We start from the raw sequence: 21,080 nt of genomic DNA on the forward strand, positions 1-21,080 counted from the left end.
CCCTGGCTCCGGCCAACAGACCAGACTGACCTCCACGCTGTCCGGGTTGGGAAAGGTCAGAAGGCATTCGCCATTGTTGTAGTTCCACATCTTCATGGTGCCGTCCCGCAAGCCTGTGAGCAGGCACCGCTCGGACTCGTCCAGCGCCATGGAGGTCAGCTCCACAAGTGGGGTGCCCGACACGGAGAAATCCACCATCTTCTTGCCGGTCAACACTTCCCACACGTACACGGTGCCGTGCAGGCAGCCGCTCACCACCTGCGGGGAGCACAGCACTAGGGGTGGCCGGCGCCCCCACCGCCAAGGGGCCTCCAGCCCGAGAGGGCCCCCCCACTCCAGGCACCAAGAACGCAGGCTCCCGGCCCCTCCTGCTGCAGGACAAGCCGGGCCCCAGGGCAGTGCCCGTTTCCAGGATGCACGTTCCTCGGCTCTCGCTCTGGAAGGTAGGGTCTCCCTTAACTCAGAATTGGCACTTATCAGAATCTATCCCCCCAAAAATAATCCCTATTTCAGAAAAAAACAAAAAATGATGACTGAAGCATCATTAGCCTGACAAAAAGAAAGAGGAAGGAAAAGGAAGGAAGGATAAAATGACTGCCCCCTCGGTGGCGAGCAGAGCGTCCTCTGCTCTCAAGGGCACGCGACCGGCACAAGGGCTGCAATGCAGCCACGGCCAGGAAGTACTTCGAGCGCCCACCTCCTGGAACATCTAGAAACTCCTGGGGAGGCTTAAAACAGCAAAAGCTGTTGGCAGCACTGAGGAGCCCGCAGTGTGAGGTAGCAGTGCCAGGAGCCAGGATGGGAAGGAGCCCCGGGAAGCTGGCGTGGGCCTCGTGCAGAGGAACACCTCTGCAGCAGGTGCAGCCCACGGCCCGAGACCCCAGGCAGCAAGGGCCGGGTGGGCAGAGGCCCTGGCAGCCTGTCCTGTTCCCACTCCTCAGAGAGATTTCCTTCTGCCCAGCCTCTCTGTGCCCCCAGAGATCTCTACCCAGGCCCAGGGTGCTCCCCACTATCTGGGTCCCCCCCTGCCACCCACTTTCCACAATAAACAGAGCCCAACAGTAGTATCACTGAAAAGGAGTGCTCTGGAACAAGAGCCATGCTGGGAGCCCCAAAGAGCACCCCATAACCAGCGCTCCATCTCACTCCACGTACAGAGGCTACCTGTCCAGAGCAGACCTGGGGCAGTCAGCCCAGGCCCGGCGGCTGGGAGGGGCTGTGTGCAGTTTGAACCCCATCTCATGCCAACCATTCTGCAGGGCTGCTTCCTGCTCCTCAAACGCACCCCCAGGTACGTAGCGAGTTCTGGGCCTGCCCTGTGCCACCTGGCTCTCCCCCCAGCCTGGTCACTCACCTGCTTGAAGATCCTGCTGTAAAGGACATTGCACACAGCTGCACCGTGCGTCGAGTACTTTCCTGCTTTCATAGGCTGCTGAGACTCCAAGCCATAGAGGATCCCAATCTGCAGGCGAGGAGAGTTGGACGGGCTCTGCTCTCAATGAGCCGGGCCCCTCCGTGATGGCCCCAGGGAGAGACCGCCACTCATCACTCCGTCAAGACCTCTGGGCTGCTCCCAGCGGGGCTGCTCCCAGCGGGGCTGCTCGGCTCTCAGGGGCTGCTGCTGCTCTCACCCTACTCCAGAGCCTCCATTCCCGGAACCCGGCCTCCCAAACCCTAGCGTTCCTAGAACCCGAGGCTGAAGTCCAAGGTCCCTCTCTCCTTATCATTTCTGAGAGGCTAAAGCCTCCCTTGGGGTTCCTCCTCAAGGGACAGTCTTATGAATATATTCTCAGTTCTTTGACAAAGAACAGGAGGTTAGCCATGTTTCTGACTGAAGAGGAACTTGGTCCAGCACTCAGCAAGAGATGGAGGAACCCACAACCCTCCTCAAAATCTGCTCTCTGGGGAAGCAGCAACAAGAGCACAGGAGGACATCCGTGTCCCCTTCTAGAGTGGCCTGGCCAGCAGAGGGTACGAGGACTTGGTGGAGCTCAACCACGAGTTGTCCTTCCTGCAGAACCTGCCTACCAGCTGCTGATCACAGCCCCTGCAGCCCCACTCAGTCCCACGCCCGCAACCACTCTGGCCAGTCCACCTTCATGCTTGTCCCAGTCTCTCCTGTCCTCCAGGGACGGGAGCTGTCGCAGGCCCCAGCGAGCTCAGAACTCACAGGTGGGCTTCCTGTCAGCGCCTCCAGGACCTCTCCTTCAGAGTTTTGCTTGGGCACGGTCCTGCCTTCCTGGCATTTACGATTCAGCAGGAAAAACAGCCGTGTCACCATGATGGGGCCGCAGGAGGACACAGGAAGGGTGTTTCCAGAAGGAGAGCCCCAAGGATGCATGGGGGGGGCGTGGGGGGGGCAAGGTGGCTGCGGCAGAGAGCAAGACAGCCACAGCCCGGAGCTCGCCTCCCGGGGAGGATCTCAGGACAGCAGGAGCCTCACAGGCCAGGCCAGCGTCTGGCAGCTTCAGTCTCAAGATTGCCATTAAGGAGGTGATGGACTCTTGGGTGTCCCTAGCTGCTGTGCGCCCTGTGCCCGTGGCCACACGTCCCTCCCTCCCGGGACGGGACTCACGGAGTAGGTACTGCAGATGAAGATATTGTAGGTCTTGTGGAAGCAGGCGCTGGTGATGGGGCAGGTCCCCAGGGCGAACTGCTTCCCGCACAACGACTGCAGGCATATGCAGTCCTGCAGGTCCCACACACGGATGTTCTGGGCGGGGAAACAGGCAAGGGCGGAGGGGACCCTCAGGGGCGCGTTCCCCAAGCACTTCCAATGCACGTGGCCTGCATTAAGTGTCTGCCATGTCTAGGCTTGGGCGCCGGTAACCCAGCCACACGGCGAGTGAGGGCAGGACTCAGCAACACCCCGGAGCTTTCTCCAGACCTCTGCCCTGCGAGGCACCCCACCCAGACCCCCACCAGCTCGCTCAAAAAAGCCAGCCTAGGACACAGTCAGCAGCTACCCGCTGAATTGCCTGTGTCCCCAGAGTAGCCCTGTGCAGTCCTCCTGGGTTGGGAAAGCTCCCCAGAGAGCCCCACGCACGTCCCCAGGACCCACGTTGCTCAGAGCCCTCCCTCCCGGAGAGCCACAGAAAGCACAGGGCCGGTGCACACGCTCGCTCCCCCCACCACAGGGCCTCAGCCGGCCCGTCTCCACCACCCACCCCTCCACCTCGGGTCCTTCCCAGAGGTGATGACACCAGTTCGCAGGCTATGGGAAAAGTCCCTTAGTAGCCTCAGTGAGGACATGTTGGGAAAGGTGACCCCAAGGGCCCTGAAAATTCTCCATCTGCTGAGCCCAGGAAGCACAGCTTGTTCCCTAAAGGAAGGCCCCGGGAGCTGTGGGACGCACCCCATAGTGACCAGGACGCCCTGCGCAGCAAGCAGGGTGCAGTGTCCTGAAGGAACAGCTGCCCCTGAGCGAGGTGACGCCCCTCCCCAGGCCCTTCCGAGGCACTGAACAGGAGAGGCTCCGCCAGAGCCACAGCGTGAGGAGCCAGGCCGGGCTCTGCGGGAGCCTGCGCTGTGGACCGGGGCAGATCTTCATGGCGACTCCATCCAGAGCGCCTCTCTGCAGGCCTGTGGCTGGGGAGGGACATCACCCTTTCCTCTAGGCCTGGGACACCTCCAGTGTGGGTCCCCTGGCTGGCTGAGCCAGAGCACGACCCCAGGGTTAGTGTCTTGCTCCGAGGAACAGAACTGGGCGCAACACCTTGTCCCTGGAGACGCTGACAAGGACGCTGGCGTTCCTGCTGTTGACAAGGACGTGCGTCACTGCGGTCTGATGTCCCTTCATCATCCACACCGGCTTTTTTGAGACTAAGGGGTTCCACAGGCGGATATGGGAGTCGTAGCCACCGGTCACTGGGGTAGAGAAACGAGTACCAGGCCCTGGGCCTGCCATGGTCTCCCGGGGCCAGGCTCTGATGCCCGCCAGGCTTGCCGGGTGCAGCGAGGATCCCTGCGTCCACCGCCCCTCCTGCCCGGTCCTCCCCCGCCAACACCTGCAGAGCCTGCATCATTACACCGGCCCCCCGTGCCCATGGGTGCAGACAAGAGCACGGGAGAGGAGCCCCGCTGGAGGCCAGATGCTAGGCCAACCTCTGGGGGACGTGAAGGTACTTACCCAGGAGGTTCCTGTCTGGGCAGTAATCAAAGCAGAGGATTCCTTTTCTAATACTCAGCACTGTCAACCTACGATATGGAAGGGGTAAGGGCTGCAGGGCAGGAGCGGCAGCCTCAGGGGCCTCTGCGGGAGCCAGAGGCCAGGTCCCCCGGAAGCCTGGGAAAGTCACTACCTCTCCAACCAGAAAGATGCAGCCCCAGAAACTGTCCAGGGCTCACCCTGCCAGGCTGAGGACTGTGGGCAAAACAGCAGCTGCCAAACCAACGGTTTGTGGAGGAGGCACCCCTTTCCGGTGAGGGTGACCCCGAAAGAGGAGCAGCTCCTGACATGCGTAAAGTGTTCAGCCTCTTTTCAAGGGCAAACCTGACGTGACCTTCACATCGCCACCCTGGGGCAGGTATCTTCCTAGCCATGATGCAAATCAAGAAATCGAGGGCTCCCGGGTCCAGGACCCTCCCTGGACCCGGCAGTCCTCACTGTATGCTGGTCCTTGTGCTGGGTACCTTCTTATGGGTCACCTGGACACACAACCCTGAAGAGTGTCACGGACATTGAGTCAGGGACAAAGACCCTAAAAGGAGAAGCTAAGGAACTTGCCCAAGGTGGCACAGGTAACAAATTGGGCAGGGGAAAGGATTTAGCCCCGGGCTGGGCGGGTGTAGCAAGAAGTGGCTGAGACCAGCAGCAAAGAAAGAGGCGTGGCAGGGCTGGGAGGGCTTGGAGAGCCAGAGAGACAGGAGTCCAGGGCAGCCGGGGCCCTCACACGATGCTCGGCGCCTCTGTCCGTGCTGCTTCCCCTTGTCTGCCTTGTCCCGCCCTGCCAGATCCTTCTACCCCATGCTCCCCTCAAAACCCAATGTGGAGGCCGCGCGTGGTGACTCACACCTGTGATCCCAGCTGCTCAGGAGGCTGAGACAGGAGGACCGCAGTTCACAACCAGCCTCAGCAACTTAGCGAGGCCCTAAGCAACTCAGTGAGACCTTGTCTCTAAATAAAATATAAAAAGGACTGGGGGTGTGGCTCAGTGGTCGAGTGCCCCTGGGTTCAAACCCCAGTACCAAAAAAAAAACCTGAAGAGCCCTGTCATAAAGTACCCTAGCCCTCTCCACTGAACCGGCCCACCTGGTGTCACCTCAGATGACACAGTGGCTTCCGTCATCCCAGACAAAACTCTCCCTGCCCACTGCCCACCACAGCGCACCTCTGCCTCGCTCGGGTGCCTTCACGTCTGTCAACCCCAGCTGGTCTCTTAACCTTCCGTCTTGCTCCCCTCAAGTCTTCCCTGCACTTCACAGCCACGAGGAGGGCACCCAGAATCACAAACACGCGCAAGGGCGCGTATTGCATTTATTGTTGAGTCAGACCCACCTCCCTCTTCCATGCATTTTTTTTGGTCCTGGGGGTACCGGGGATTGAACTCAGGGGCACTTGACCACTGAGCCACACCCCAGCCCTGTTTTGTGTTTTATTTAGACGCAGGGTCTCACTGAGTTGCTTAGGCCTTGCTTTTGCTGAGGCTGGCTTTGAACTCCCCATCCTCCTGCCTCAGCCTCCTGAGCTGCTGGGATTACAGGCCTGCGCCACCGCGCCCAGCTCTAGTGCCTTCAGATGCAGAAACATATTTTGGAAGAACAGTCACCCAAGGGCTAGCAGGAACGATCCAGGCGGATCCACCTCCGCTCCTGCTGGGGTTCCAGAGGGACCTCTGCACTATGGGGCTTTCCTCCTTGGGTGAAACAGCAGCAAGGACACGGACAGAGATAGGGAGAGGTACGGTGACAAGTCGTGGCAGGTCCTGAAGGGAAACAAGGAGGTAGCTTTGACAGAGGGAAACTGAGGCAGACTCTCTGAGGAGGGCACAGAGAAGCTGAGACTGGAGGAGAGGAAGTGACCACGGGGAGCACTAGGGAAGGACAAGGCTTCAGACGGAAGGAGCAGCGTGTGCAAGGCCATGTGGCTAGCTCTAGAGGCCCAGGAGGAGAAGGCTGGAGAGGACAGGGAGAGGAGGCAGGGTCTGGACCACAGAAGGCTGGCTGAGACCTGCAGGTGACTGCATGCAGAGACAGTGGCCAAGGGGATGGGCGGGCAGCTCTGGTGGGAGATGACGGCGGCCTCAACTAAGTAGTGGTGGCAGAAGTGAGAGGAGGAAGCAAGGGCAGGTGTTGTGGGTCCATCCACCCACTAAACACTGGCTCCCACCCCCTCCCTCCAAGCCCTGCTCCTCCCCCAGCTGCACATCTGGCTCTAACCACCTGAAGAATTCAGGAGAGACCAGCTACAGGGAAGTCGGACCCTCGGGCTGACTTCCAAACTTCCAAGGCCTTGGAGGTTGAGGCTGACTCCAGAAGAGGACAGTGGCACATGCCTGTTATCCTAGCAACTGGGGAGGCTAAGGCAGGAGGATCACAAGTTTGAGGCCAGCCTCAGCAACCTAGCAAGACCCCATCTCAAAATAAAAAATAAAAAGGGCTAGGGATGTAACTCAGTGGTAGAGTGCCCCTAGGTTCAATTACAACGAGAAGAAAGGGGAGACGGAGGCAGAGTTTGGGTTGGCAATGCCTGACCCAACTTTCAGAGGTCACACACCAGAAAGTGGTCAATGGTGCCACCTGCCGTCCAGGGCGCTGCACTGCATCCAGACGAGAAGGCAGGCTTGGGGGTGCGGATGTGTGAACATACCCTCCAACCTAACCCCAGCTCCCGCCTGTCCTCCCTCTCCACCCACAACCAGCTCCAGGGTCATCACCTGACCGGAACCACCGCAATGGCCTCGCTCAAATCCCAACACCATTCCTGCCCGAGCACTTAGGGCAGGTGCCTCGGGCCACGCCATTCCTCCGCTCAAAACCCTCCAAGAACCTTGCTTATATCTGCTTCCAAATAATCATAAGAAGATCTTCTGAGACACTGGGACTGAGCACTAGGCGATGAGGGGAGGAGTCCTGTTCTCCACTCTGTGTGTATGTTGGAAAGTTTTCATAACAAAAATCATCAGAAAGCAAGAGTTTACCAGAGGAGGGAAGGGAAGGGCCAGCGAGGCTGGCAGTGGAGACTGAGATCAGGAAGGCCGCAGGGCCAGCCACGGAGGCCCTCACACCACGGGGAGGTGGCCCGCTGACATCCTCCAGCCATTCGGGCTCCCCAGAAACAAGGAGTCGGGTGAAACCGGTATCACAGACATGGTGGAGGAGCCCACCAGAGGCAGAGACCACCTCAGCATCTAGGCCGAGCAAAGTCCCACCACGCTGCCCTGCACAAAGCGCTGAGCCAAGACTGAGCTCCCCGCACACCGGGCATTGGAGGGGCCCCTCCACCTGGAGCTGGCACCGGACTTGGCTGAGAGCGAGCAGAATCTGGGGGCTCACAGTACTAGACTGATCAGGCAGCCAGAGACGAAGCTCTCGCTCAAAAGCGCCAAGACGGTTACTTCCCCTCCCTGAACCTCAGGCTCCCTGTCTGGAAAGTGAAGAGGCCAGCCCGTCAGCCCTGAGACCGCAGGACTGAAATTTCTCCTGAGAAACCACCACAGAAGGTCACCGCGGGGCCTGCACGGCCCTCAGCCCTCGTGGCACCCTGCTGCTCCCCAACAGAGACCTCCAATCTCTTGTTGTTCCCCCAAAAGACGTGCCTGGGCACAGATGATCATCAGTCTGCTCGGGAGCCAGTGCCAACGGGCCCGAGGCTGAGGTGAAGGCTGCAGAGGCAGAGAAGCCCGGCCAAGAGCGCCTCCGAGGGAACCCTCGTGGGCCACCCAGCGGAAGGAGGCTATGTGGCGCAGTAATGGCGCAGGGCTTCTGCCAGCAGTGGGACCCTGGGGACCGAACAAGGGAATCCCACGGGGCTCCAACCATCTTTAGAACAGTCTGATTTTTACACAGATATGCGTTTAATACACATTGATTTTTGGTTTTGGTACTGGAGATTCAACCCAGGGGCGATTTACCACTGAGCCACATCTCTAACCCTCTTTTTTTATTTTGGGACATGGTCACTAAGTGACCTATGTCACTAAGTTGCTGAGATTGGCCTTGAACTTGCTGTCCTCCTGTCTCAGCCTCTGGAGCTGAGCCCTGGGATTACCGGCACGAGCATCGCATCCGTGCCTGGTTGGATTTTTTTTTTAACAAAGGAAAGGTGGGGCTGGGGGTTTCGCTCAGGGGTAGAGCACTGGTTTAGCATGCTCAAGGCCCTGAGTTCCATCCCCAGCACTGCAAAAAGCAAATCTACTCTGGATTAGAGGAATCTAGAATGAAGAAAAGAGATTGGAACCATCTCTGAAGAATACACTCTAGCAGTCGTCGAACACATACCACGTTCAGCATTATTCACTGAAGGAATCCTCAAGATTAATAAGGTAAGTGCTGTCCTTGACTCACTTTATGGATAAGGAAACTGAGAGTCACAGAGTTGAACCAATTCATATTCGCTCCTCCCTTTAGGAATGGTCTTGATGGGTGCAGAGGCACACGCCAGTAATCCCAGCGACTTGGGATGCTGAGACAAGAGGATGGCAAGTTCGAGACCAGCCTCCATAACTTAGTGAGACCCTGTATCAAATTTTTAAAAAACGTCCTGGGGATGCAGCTCAGTGGTTAAGTACCCCTGGGTTAGGTCCCTAGTACAGAAAGGAAGAAAGAAAGGAAGAGGGGGAGGAAGGAAGGAAGGGTTCCTGGCTGCCTACTTACTGTGAGCGGGCTCCCACACTGAGCCGTGCATTTAAACTGGTGGCTGGAAGAAATAGACTAGACTCTTGCCACCAGCGTCGAAGCCAGGCTCCCGAGGACAGACTCACTCACTGACCTATGTCAGCCCGCAGGACACACACCGCCTGCCCCCAGGCTTGGCGTGATCCTCAGGACACCGCCCTGCCCACGGGAGACGCCGCTAGCACAGGGGGGGTCCTCTCCTGGCAGTGACGCCACGCGGCTGAGGTGAAGCCGGCCTGCCGCACACTCACACCCACCCCCGCTCAGCCACGCCGCTCGGCCTGGGGAGAGCCCTCCTTACTTGGGTTTCTCGACGTCCTTGGTTGGCAACACGGTCAGCACCAGAGAGGACTTCTCAATGGCCGAACAGGAGACCACGAGGTTCAGCTGGGAGATGAACTTGACCTGCTGACACCAGTTGGGATGGAGAGCCTGGGGAAGAGAGCCGCCCTAGTGGGAGACCCTCCGGAGGACAGTTGCTTTCCAGGCCCAGCCCCTGGAACATGGCCAGGGTTGGGGGCTGGAGAGGCCGGAGATGATGGAGCCTGACTAAGGCCCTTCTCCGAGTGACTTCAGCTGGGACCAGCTGACGTGGCCCACACCTAGCCCAGGTCCAGCCATCGGGGAGTGTAGCCATCCCTTGTCTCAGAAGGTGCTTAGAAGCAGACAAGCCCAGTCTCATCTGGACCCTTGTTTTGTCAGTGAAAGGACAGGTGAGGCCGGGCCAAGCTACTGCCGTCCTCCCAGGCCCCAGGCCATCCTCCGCAGGGAGTGCCCACGGCAAGCAGCCTGTCCCTCTGGGCCCACGGCTACCCTGAGTTTGTCAGACATGTTCACGGGAGAATGGGAGGTGAGGACAACCTGTGGCCGCCTTAGCCACAAAGGACGACACCCACGCAGAGGAAGTGGGCCGGCTGGCCTGGCCTAGCGTGGCCTCCCTGCTGGAGATTTCCCTCTCTAGCACAAGAACAGAGGAGGGTGAGGAAGGCAGGAGGTGGTGGGAGACAGGACCATCCAGCACTCACTCAGTGCCTTCCGGTGCGAGTACCAAGCTGGGCTTTACGCTCTCGCCAAGTGTCCACCACAATGTCGGCACTGGTCCGAGGCACTGAATAAAGTGGGACGTTCAGCAACTTGGAGGGAAAACCAAGCCCCAAACGTGATTCCCACTTGGTAAAGCAGAGGCGGTGGGTGCCTCCGCCTGAGGAAGTCCGAGTCGGCTCTGAAGAAAGCGTCTAGGAGCCCCCACTCTGACTTATCTCGGGGGTCTATGCATTCGTTCAACAGATGGACTGGGAGCCCCGGCTCAAGGGACTGGAGATGACCAGAGAGCACAGCACACCGTCCCCGGCTCAAGGAGCTGTCAATCTCATGAGATGACAGGGCAAGAATAATGGGTGGGATATGAATCTTGGAGTGGTAAGGGCCGCAGGGCGAAGGGACGGAGGCAGAGGCGGCAGCAGGTTGTCCTAGGAAGGAAGTAGAGGGTGGGATACAGGAACCTAGGGGAACAGCCCTGCAGCCGGAGGGACCTTGTGTGCCAAGGTCCTGGGGAGGGAAGGGGCGTGGGTGTTTGGCAGGGAAAGCCAGGGAGCCTGAGTTTCTGCAGCGGAGTAAACGAGAAAAAAGGCGGAAACAAGACCTGAAGCAAGCAGGGGCCTTGCGTCCCGAAGGCTGTGGTAAGGACTTGAGAATTCGTTTCAATGCGATAGAAGCTGCTGGGACAGTAATTCTAATGGACAAGTCCTGTGACTGCCCAAAGGAGAAAGAACCGCACAAGCAAGGAGGTGGGAGCCACCTGGACGCCCTGTAGGATCCAGAAGACAGGCACGGTGGCAGGGCCGGGCCACAGCGATGAAGGCAGTGGAGCACCCGGCCACACCTGGGCCCAGCCAGGTCCAACAACTGCCTCGGCCCGTGTGTGGAGGCCAAATCCCCAGAGCCAAGACCAAACCCAGGAGGTACGTCTACGTTTTGCATTTATTTTTGAGTGATGTGTGTAGGTAGATAATTACATGGTCACAGGCGGAGAAAAGACACAACTTACCCTCAGCTGGTAACTTCTGTACAAAGCGGACTTCTCACTTAAGAGTTTCTGCATGGAAACGTCGCGCCAGTGATCTAATGGGGGGAAAGACTGAGGTCCACACTCGCTTCCCTCTTTGCCAGCCAAGCAGACCCTCAGGTAACGCTGGAGTTGACCGTTGACTCCTTGCTTCTCAAAGGCCCTTACAGCCCAGTACGCATCAAGCCTCAGGTGACTTGGTGGGCTAGGTGGATGCCACCGCTCAGGCAGATCCGCACTGGTTCCCCGCGTTCCCTGCCAGCTCACCGCAGAGCAGAGTTCCTGGCCCTCTGTCTGCAACCTAAACAAGCCACTTCACTACAGAGCTCCAGTTGTTTTTTGCCAGTGGAAAACAAATGGAGATCCTAGACTCCCCTCATCCTGAAAATTCATTCTTGGGGGACCTGCCATCGTGCCCCTGATCCAGAAAGCTCAAGTTCCAAGAACCAGAGGTGGCACCTGCACATCAGAGAACAAGCAACTCTGATATGGCAGGTACAGTCAGCAGCACAGCCATGAACCTCCTGGCCACCAAAACCACCAGAGGCAGCAGCTGATGAGCCTGCAGGTAAAGCAGCTGGACACAGACGGGTGGAACAGCCAGGCCTGGGCACACGCAGGGCGCCCTCAGGAGCAAGTTAAGGAAGGAGGTCAGAAGTGCCTGACGGTCTGGCCTTGGGTCTGATGGCAACCCCGGGAATGTGAAGGAAGGGGCAGCAGGGTGAGGGGTCCGGGGTAAGGCCATGCATCTCACTGCTGCCGTCGCCAGCCCCACCTCTCCAGGGCGGGAAGAAGCGGCAAGGAAGTCCCAAAGTCGGGTGGGATGTCCCAAGTGGGACAGGCTGTGCGCAGGCCCAGGAGGGAGCTGGGCTGTGGACCTGTCCTCAGCACGCGCCTGTCTCACGAGGCCGCGAGGCCCAGGGAGGGCAGGGAGGCAGTCACTGGACACGTCCTCTGTGCCTCACACTGCACCTCCCTTCACGCACTTTACAGAGAAGCCATCAAAAGGGTCATTCCCCTTGGGATAGGGGACAGGAGCCCAGAGAGGGTACGCAGCTGCATTCAGGTCTCGCACACCCGGGTCTGCTCATCCCCCCCCACACCCGCATGCCGGGCCCACCTGTCCTCCTGTGTGTTCCCGGACTTCAGCGAGCAGGTGGCCTGGAAGGACCCCAGCACTCCGGCTTCCTCTGCCTCCCTCAACTTCCATCCACCACCCAACTCAGAGACCCTCCTGCGCCAAGTCCCAGGGCAGGGCAGGCAGCACAGGCTGATGGGCAAGGACGGAGCCCGTTTGAGCCTCCTGCTGCACCCAGTGCACGACGCATTCCTGCCCTGTCAGTGGAGGACACCACCCCGGGCATCACCAAAGCCTGGGGACCTCTGGAGGATGTCCTGCTCGGAATCTCGGGCTGGAAACCCGCGGGGCAGGGCTGGTGTCCTGGACGGAGGGGGGTCAGTGTCCCTGTGTGTGGGACCCCTGGTGGCCTAGGCTCTTCTAAATGGATATGGAGTGGTCTGGGGGCCCCAGCTCAGCCCCAGTCCCGTGGCAGCTGGGGATCTAGAACTCCTTGGCAAAGGGTTCCAATGGCATCCTTAACCAGTTTTTGACGTAACCCAGCAAATGGTTAAAAGTGTAGCCTCTGGACAGACAGCTGGCTTCATCTCGGACACCACTCCACAGCTGCAGGCACAGAGTGGCTTCCGCCCACTGACCTCCTTCATTAACTCCCTCCGGGCAGCAGGTGGAGACAGGGAGGTGACGCGCACGGCCCCTGCACGCAGCTGCCCAAAGATGGCAGCCACACTCACGCTCCTGCCCAGACGGGAGTCCTCTAGACCACACCGGAGGCCACACCTCCAGGGCCTCTCCGCCACACCCCCACCAGCCCAAAGGCAGCTCAGGCAAGGAGAGCAGAAGCCACCTCACAGTCTTCGAGAAGCTCCACTATCCCTGCCTCAGAAGGCAGGAGGGACTTGCAGGGTCACGCCCAGCACGTGCCAGTCTTCCTGGGCAAGGATGTCCTGCAGCCCCTGGTCCTCACCTGCACAAGATCCGCCTGCAGAAGAATTGCCCTCTTTCAGTTTCTGGTCTTCTCTTCTGCTGCTGCCCCACCACCCACTCTCCCACAGGCCACTCAGCCCAGGACCCACCGGTGCCTTGGCCACCTTCCCAGAGGTCCGCCACAGGGAGTAGGGAGAGCACCCCAGGGCCCAGGGCCAGCTTAGGGCCCACTTTGATCCACGCTCAGGCCTCTGCCCCATTCCTAAGCATTCCTACCCCATTTGGAGACTTTGGGGAGGATGTGGGGGTTGAACAGTCCAGTGGTCACACTGTCAGAGACAAAGACGATTACGTTGCCCTTGGTGTCCCCATAGCAGAACACGCCTCTGTGATAGTCAGACCTGAGAAAAGATGGGGACAGATAGGCTGCAGATGCTCCTGCCCTTCACCCACCGTCCTCCCACTGCCCCTCCACCTTGGGATCCAGGGCAGTTCCAGCCAACTTCCCAGCCTTGCCCAGTGGCCCAGGTCCAGACTGATACCAAACCAGAATTTGGTATTTTGTTTCAATCAAAATAAATTAATCTCTAGTCTTCCAACTCTCTTTATCAAGCCACCCCTCCCTACAGATTGTGATGTTCCCAGAGTCCTCGGCTACAGCGGGACCGACCTCTGCAAGGGTTTGATGGCTGACTGAACAGGGGAGAGATAGGAAGAGAAGCAACCACAACTCCAAGGTCAGAGAGACCATAAATGCCGCCCAGGAAGGAAACAGCTTGAGGGAGAGAGGACACGGGGCCTCGGAACCAGTGGAGTGGAGGTCTCTCCAGGCCTGCCTGCAGGGAGGCATTCTGAGATCCCAGTCCCGGCTCTCCTGTGGTGCAGCCGCTGCCAAGACCCTGCACCCACCTCCAGTGAGACTCACCAGTAGTTCATGACCAGGATACTGCTGTCCAGATCAATAAAGGTGAAGGCGCGGACGCATTTGTGGTTACTAATGTCAAAGAACTCTGGGAAGAGACAGAAGAGAAGGTGCGCTTGGACCCCTTCGGCATCCCTGTGGCAACCAGAGGCCGCCAACCAGAGTAAACCCGCCCAGCCAGTGCTCCCCCTGCACTAGACCAACCTCCAGAGCCCACACCTGCGAGGGCTTGTAGGTCAGCCCTCGGGCCCCTGCGCTCCCGCCTGCGCCCCAGCCCCAGCCCTGGCAGACCAGCCTGCCAGACAGGCTCCAGCCACACTGCTCACCCCACCCAAAGCCCTCCTGGGACTCCTTCAGGACCAGCGGATGCCCTCGCAGAAAGGCCCTTCCACCTGGACCAAGGCCTCGCTGTCCTTCTCTGACGCAGCCGCTCCTTGATTCCCCTCCCTGCTTATCTCAGCCTCTCGTTTGTTTTGTTTGGGTCCTGGGGTCTGTCTCTCCTGGAAGGGGCTCTGAGCGGGGAGCACGTCTGCAGGCACCCTGGGGCATCCTCAGTCCCCAGCACAGCACCTGGGGCTGAGGAATCTGCTGAGTGACTATGGCTGTGACAAGCACGTGAGGGGGAATCTGAGCCCTGGGCTCTGCTGGCAGCTGGATGCCTCTGTCCCTCCACCTCAGCTGGTCATTCACACGCTCGCTGTCCATCCCTGCCCCGCACCTCCTCGCCACGCTCCCACCTCCTCATCAGGACCAGGCCCAGCCCCACCAATCCCACTGCTGAAACCCTGGACCGTCCAGGGAAGCAGGCTCTGCACAGGTGCATCATGAGGACAGGTAGGAGATGGCTTCCTGCCGTCTCTCCCCTTGTCTTACTGCCCTGAACCAGCCCCTTCCAGACTAATCTTTTGAAAACACTGTTTTCATTCTGTTCAAAAGCCTTCAAAGGGGTCCTTACACCCAGCTGCTTCCAATCTCAACCCTTCTCAGAAAAGTCCAGCAGCTTCCAGCAGACCCGGCCTCAGCTCAGCCTCTGCCTCACGAGCAACAGCCCGGCTGATGGAGCTGTGTCCCGCCTGAGCGGCAGGGTCTCACCCCCACCTCTGTTCAGGGCCAGCCACCTGAGAAAGGCTGCGGAGCCCAGAGGAGGGCAGACTGGCCAGGCTCAGGGGCCGAGGCCCACGCTGGCGGCCCTGCCACCCTGCCTCTGCCGTGACTGAGCACTCGGTCACGTGGGGACGTGATGCTCTCCACGATGAGGTTCTCAGGCCAGGCTCTCAGGCACGAAGGACGAAGGGAGAGAACACAGGGCAGCGCCTGGCCCTCAGGAAACGTGCGTTGCGCCTGAGGCTACCTGGGTCTCAAACACCTCCCGCAGGCTGCTCCTGCCCAGAGAACCACGCTCCGAGCACACATTCACCCTCATGATGAAGCTGATATTGATTCAACACCTACTGCACGCCAGGCGCCACGCCGGGAGCCTCACACCTGATGACTGAGCCTCTACCCACTGGCTCCGCTGTACTTCTGGGTAAACGGAGACACTGGGAGGTAAAGTAAGTTGCCCAAAGTCACACACCAGCCAAGTGGCAGGACTGGGGTCTGAACCCAGGCCCTGCTCACTCCAGAGCCGCTGTGGCTCGTCCTCCCATCCAGCTTTGCCCCGCAGGCCCACTTCCTCTCCCTGGCCACCGTCCAAGCCCACTCAGTTGGACACTTCATGCATCCACTCAGCCACCCACTCGGTAGCCACCAGGCACCTCACAGGTGCCAGCCACGGAGACAGGGGCGTCAGAGAGCTGCAGCCCATGGGCTGGAGGAGGGAGACCCCACAGAAGCACACTTAGACTGGAGGACTGCACTTGAAAGGGACCCTGAAAGGGAGAGGGACAAGCTCACTCGGACCTTCTTAGCAGAGGAAGCTGACTAGGAACAGGTGGTCACAAAGGATTCCTGGAGGAAATGAGATCTGAGATGAAACCTGAAGGAAAAGTAGAAGCTGCGGGGTGGGGAGAGGTGCCGTAGGGATGGCAGGGCACACAGACAGAGGCCGGGGCACCCTCAGAAGAGGCGAGAGAGAAGGTCACGGTGACCTTAGCACTCCAGGGAGAGAAACAGGCAAGAAGACGGGACCAAGGGTCAGGATTCCAGGGCCTGTGGGCCATGTGAAGGGCCCTCACCAGCCTGAGACCGGGGAGTGAGTCGGAAGCTTTCTGCAGGAAGCATCTGACAAGCTGCGACGTGGGCCTTGAGGAGAGCGGAGAGCGAGGATTCAGGGAGAGGAGAGGGCAGCTGGCCCGCGAGTGGCTGGAGAGGGGAGAATCGGGGCTGGCCAGGGACTGGCTGCGGCCTCCCGTGGATGAACACACATGCATTCTTTAGGCATCCCCTGCCTACCACAAGGAGCTGGGTGGGCAGCAGTACCAGTGACCAGTCCCCCTCCGTCCGTCCTGTGGCACTTGGCACTCGGCAGCCCCAGGCGACACCTCTGATTAGCAGGCCTCCCCTCCCAGCGGTGCTCCCAGAGGGCTCATGTCCACGTTCACGGTGGTTCAGCCACACAGCTCTCCCAAGGGCGAATGGCAGAAGGCAGGCCCGGGAGCCCGGGACTCACCTATCTTCAGTTCCGTGGACGACACGGCAATAAGGTTCAGGTTGTGCAGGCACACCATGTCTGTGACCCACATCTGCTGGTTCAGCTGGCAGAGGAAGAGAAGGGAGGCTTGGCTGGGGACGCAGCAGAGCTCACCGTGAGCGCAGGGCTGCAGACCCCCTCCTGCCACACAGGACCCGAGCAGGCGCAGGTACAACCAATGACAAACCTTGAAGAAGCTTCCTAACCACACCGCCTCAGCGTCCTCGTCTATAAAATGATGCATCTTCACAACCCCTTTTTAGAGAGTTTCACAAAATTGTTCAAAGTCTTAATTGTACAGAGCTTGGGATCCAGGGTCTGTTTTCAAGACGCACCTGTGGACGCGTCTGTGTGCACCCACGTGTGTGCAAGCGTGGGGCTGCGGCACTGCTGGAAGCAATGGCTGCTGCCAAGGGCCCCGACAGATGTGAAGGTGAAGGGCTGTGCACTTGCCAAAAAAGAGGAGTTGCCACATAGGTTATTAAATGAAAAAGCAAGATGGAAAGCGGCATGATGCTGCCATGCATCAAGAAAAGGGTCCGGGTGTGGCGTTGGAAACCTGTCATCCCAGCAACTCGGGAGGTCGAGGCAGGAGGACCATGAACCAAAGCCAGCCTCAGCAACTTAGTGAAGCCCTACGACACTTAGCACAACACCATCTCAAAAAAATAAAAAAATGACACAGTCTAGGGATATAGCTTAGTGGTGAAGCGCCCCTGTATTCAAATCCTAGTACAAATAAAATTTCAAATGAAAAAAGAAAAAGGGGGAAGAGGGACCCAACACTGGGCCCAGCAGATGTCTCCAAGGAGAGGAATTAGGGTCAGAGGAAGGAAGCCGACTTCCCGCTGTCTGGGTCTTGTTTACCATCTGCTGGGGTCACGCAGTCACAGGGCTTGCCTGTTGGCAAGGATGTATTCCGCCAGGTTGGAGCAAGGGACGGAATGGTGGGAGCGAAGGCGTCCAGCGAGGTGCCGGGGCCTTCACCTGGACACTCACCTACTCAGACGGGACTTGAGCTGGTGCTCCAAGGGACAACCTTGAGCAAATCATGTCCCCTGCTATGTCCAGGGGAAGAGAGGTCAGCCTGACAGGGTGGGGGTGCAGAGGGAAGAGATGAGTTGGGTAAACCACCCAGGAGTCTTCTGTTCTGAGGCGGGGTGGAACCAGGGATTGAACCAGGGGTGCTTAAACACCAAGCCACCTCCCCAGCCCTAAATATTTTATTTAGAGACAGGTTCTTGCTAAGTTGCTGAGGCTGGTTTTGAACTCGTGATCCTTCTGCCTCAGCCTCCCGAGCCACTGGGATTACAGGCATGCACCACTGCGCCCCGCCAAAGGAGTCTTACTTTTAATTGCTCCAAGATTAAAACCAGTAGCTCTCAGCTAAAGAAAGCAGAAAAGAGTATGATCCAAAAAAGAAGGAAGGCTGTGTTTCAAAGAAGTTCCTCTGGACGCTCAGCACTGGCGGGGGGTTCCTGCAGGGAGGGAGGGAGCAGACCAGCACAGTCCTGCACTCTCGGACTGGACCACGTGCTCAGGCAGTGAGGACGAAGGACTGGAAACCCCCTAAGGTCCTCTCCCATGTCTTGGGTGGGGTCTGACCCACACACCCATAACTTGGTAACTTCCAGCATCCACACTATTCAGATGAGAAGCCAGGAGCCCTTGGGAGGTCTGGGGACTTGCCCAAGGTCACAGTACTAGTGATGGGCGTCCAGGCCCCACCTCAAACTCCAGAGTAGGTGTCCACAGATGGCTGGCCCTTGCCAAAACCTACCCGCCAAAGCAGCCCCTCCAGGAAGAATCTCCAGGTCCTCTCTCCTTCCCAGGGAGTCCTCCTGGGGAGACTTCCCAGTCCTCCTCAGCCTCCTAGGCTTCCGCCCTTGTGGGGCACTGAGGTGGCCATGTAGCCGCCACCACCAGGAGCTCACGCAGCAATGCACCCTCCCCCCAACACAAACCTAGTGTAAAGGCAGATACAGAAACCATGGCCTCAGGAACGCACCAGGAGAGCCAAGGAACCTCCAGGAGCCTTCGCTCCCTCCGGGCCTCTCCCTACCGGGGATGCGTGCTGCTATGAACGCTGGGCGGCCACCCTGGCAGGGAACCTGCAGCCTTTCTGCAGAGCCCTGGAGAGCAATGCTTTCCTCGCCTTCTGGAGCATTCTGGAGTACCTGGCAATATGTAGTGCGCAGCAGCTCTCCTTAAGGGTCTTATCACTTACTACTCTGGGCCAGGACCTGGCAGCAGAAAGGCCACAACATGGGCTCCTCTCTATTGGGCCCATGCTGTGTGCCTTGCCCTGCTCAAGCACAACCCGTGTACTATGTCACTAAGTCCCCCCAACGAGCCCCTTGGACAGAGGAGGACTGGGGCCTGGAGAGCCACGTCACACCCCATGCAGGTTCAGGGTTGGCGGGTGGCTCAGCCAGGATTCGGGCCTGCGGTTGAGCTCAGGGTCCAGGTTCACACCGTGTGACATCCTGCCTGGTCCAGGCAATGGGTTTAAACCAGCAGGACAGGGAGACGTCTGAGTGTGACAAAGGAAGGAAAGGCTGGCCTCCCGCACAGGCACCTTGCTGGAGGGCGAGGCCATTTGCTGAGATGACTCCCAAGAAACAAGCCCGTGGCAGGGGAGCTGGAGTGACGTGCTGTTTGGACACACTGGGCGCCGTGCGTCCCACTCACCAAAAAGGAGTCAATCAGCGAGAAAGACTCAGACCAGAACTGCAGGACCCCGTCTTTGGTGACAGTCAGGAAACACCCGATCTTCTTGAACCTCTGGATGAAAAAGTCCACTTTGATGATCTCGCAGCCATGCTTCCTTTGGATGGTGAGAAGCAAGCAGAAACGGCTCAGAAAGGAGGTGGCGTCTGCAGCAGAACACAGGAGGAAGGACACAGCAAGCAGGAGCAGCTCTTTCACACGCACACAGGGACTGTGGGGACTGGGCTGACACGGCCGGCCCCCTCCTCCAAGTAGAGCCCCGGTGGGGGCTGGGGAGGTAGCGCAGTGGTAGCGCCCTTGCCTGGCAAGTGTGAGGCCCTGGGTTCCATCCTCAGCATCACAAAAGCAAAAAGAAAACAGAATAAGAGCCGAGGATGACGCTGGCACGACATGGGCTCTACAAGCTTTTCCTCAGCAATAGCCCCTCACAATGCCAGGGGACAGAGAACTAGGTCTGCTTCTACAGCAGAAGCAGCCCGCCGGGCAGGCAGTGGGCCTGGGACGGAGACCAGCCACTGCCCTAGTGCTCTGGGGAGGGGTGGAGAACAGAGCCCAAGCATGAGGTGAGCGCACCGGAGGTCAGTGAGGAATTGGGACCCTGTCACCCAAGTCTTCACCTCCTGGCCATGCACTGCTCACAGAGAGAACGTCCAGGGATGCACCTGGCCTCCCCGGACGAGGCCGGCAGCCTTCCTAGCATGCTTCCAGTGGCTTCTTTCCTGCCCCAAAGCTGGCTAAGCCATCCGGCTCGAAAGGATCACGGCCATTCTGACTTCCTGACACAGCATCACAGGCTCTGACGCTTCAGCTGCCCAGTCTTTGGGCCCTGGCAGGGCAGGTAATGCAACTGATCTTCCAGGGACCCACGGCCTGAAGTTAAGGACGGGTCCCAGCGGAGCTGAAAGGAGGACCTTCGCCCTCCCCAGGCCCTTCCCAAGCCTTGCTGTGGACGCCATCTGACTTCTGGCTCATGCATGGCTCACACACTAGGAAACGCGGCCGCTCTTGCCACCTCGGGTAAAGAGTAGGAAAACACGTCTCTGGACAGTTTCCCGCCCCGTCCTCAGCCCCCAGCTCCATGCGAATAATGACGAATCCTCTCAGCGGCCTCTCTAGTCCCCACTTCCAGCTCTGCCACTTCTGTCAGGACCAAAAACTACGAGGAACAGACACAACAGGGCGGAGCCCTGGAAAGTTAAGGCGGCCCCAGGGCAACGACATCCTTTCCTCACAGGCTGACGGCACCACCACTCCCAGGACGGCAGTGGGAACAAACCAGATGGTGGCTCTGGGCACCCAGCTGGGTGGCGTAATACGGGTGACTCGCGCCACGGCTTTCCTTTCCTTTCTTTCCTTTCTCTCCCAGTGTTAGGCAGCAAACTCAAGGCGTCACGCGTGCCAGGCCGTGCTCCACCCCTGAGCCACATCCCTAGCCTAAAGTGACTCCTTTTAAAATCACCCCTTCGTGAAGGTAACCGAAAATTATTTGGCTGTTTCCTCCATCCAATTGGAAATGCCTTCTAGGTTTGCAGATTAAGCAAATAAATAGGAGAAAATAAGAGACAAGCTTCCTGACACTTTGTCTCAGGACAGACAGAGAGTAGCATCTGTGCCGAAATCATGGTTCTAAACCTTCTAGTGTTCATATTTATTGGCTATTCCTCAATTAAATCCCAGCCCAATGCTGCCTGCAGGTTACCCCAACAATTCTCAGTTCAACTACCTTGTTATTAAACTCCGAGCTACTGGAGGGAAGGATGACTTCTAGTTCTTGGTCTTCCCATGCCTGACCTGGGCACTCCTGAGGAGCCCCCTCCTGACCAGGACACCAGTGTAGGTCACCACAGCTTTTACCATAGGAGCTGGCTCCCAGGATCCAGTCACTGCCTAA

General features: G+C 58.6%; 1 protein-coding gene across 1 annotated transcript in view; it reads right to left on the bottom strand.

Annotated features, from left to right (window-relative positions):
• Efcab8 (EF-hand calcium binding domain 8) overlaps positions 1 to 21,080 on the bottom strand; it is a 62,527-nt gene that overhangs the window by 25,118 nt on the left and 16,329 nt on the right. Inside the window, exons 6-16 of the mRNA XM_047539228.1 lie at positions 19,124 to 19,286; positions 16,439 to 16,523; positions 13,831 to 13,915; positions 13,182 to 13,306; positions 10,883 to 10,956; positions 9,137 to 9,267; positions 4,130 to 4,197; positions 3,716 to 3,867; positions 2,576 to 2,713; positions 1,355 to 1,462; positions 31 to 258 (exon numbers count right to left, since the gene is read on the bottom strand). Of these exons, the coding sequence (XP_047395184.1) occupies positions 31 to 258; positions 1,355 to 1,462; positions 2,576 to 2,713; positions 3,716 to 3,867; positions 4,130 to 4,197; positions 9,137 to 9,267; positions 10,883 to 10,956; positions 13,182 to 13,306; positions 13,831 to 13,915; positions 16,439 to 16,523; positions 19,124 to 19,286 (1,357 nt within the window). The remainder of the gene's footprint in view (positions 1 to 30; positions 259 to 1,354; positions 1,463 to 2,575; positions 2,714 to 3,715; positions 3,868 to 4,129; positions 4,198 to 9,136; positions 9,268 to 10,882; positions 10,957 to 13,181; positions 13,307 to 13,830; positions 13,916 to 16,438; positions 16,524 to 19,123; positions 19,287 to 21,080) is intronic.

This window comes from Sciurus carolinensis, chromosome 2, assembly GCF_902686445.1.
Source record: "Sciurus carolinensis chromosome 2, mSciCar1.2, whole genome shotgun sequence".
NCBI lineage: Eukaryota > Metazoa > Chordata > Mammalia > Rodentia > Sciuridae > Sciurus > Sciurus carolinensis.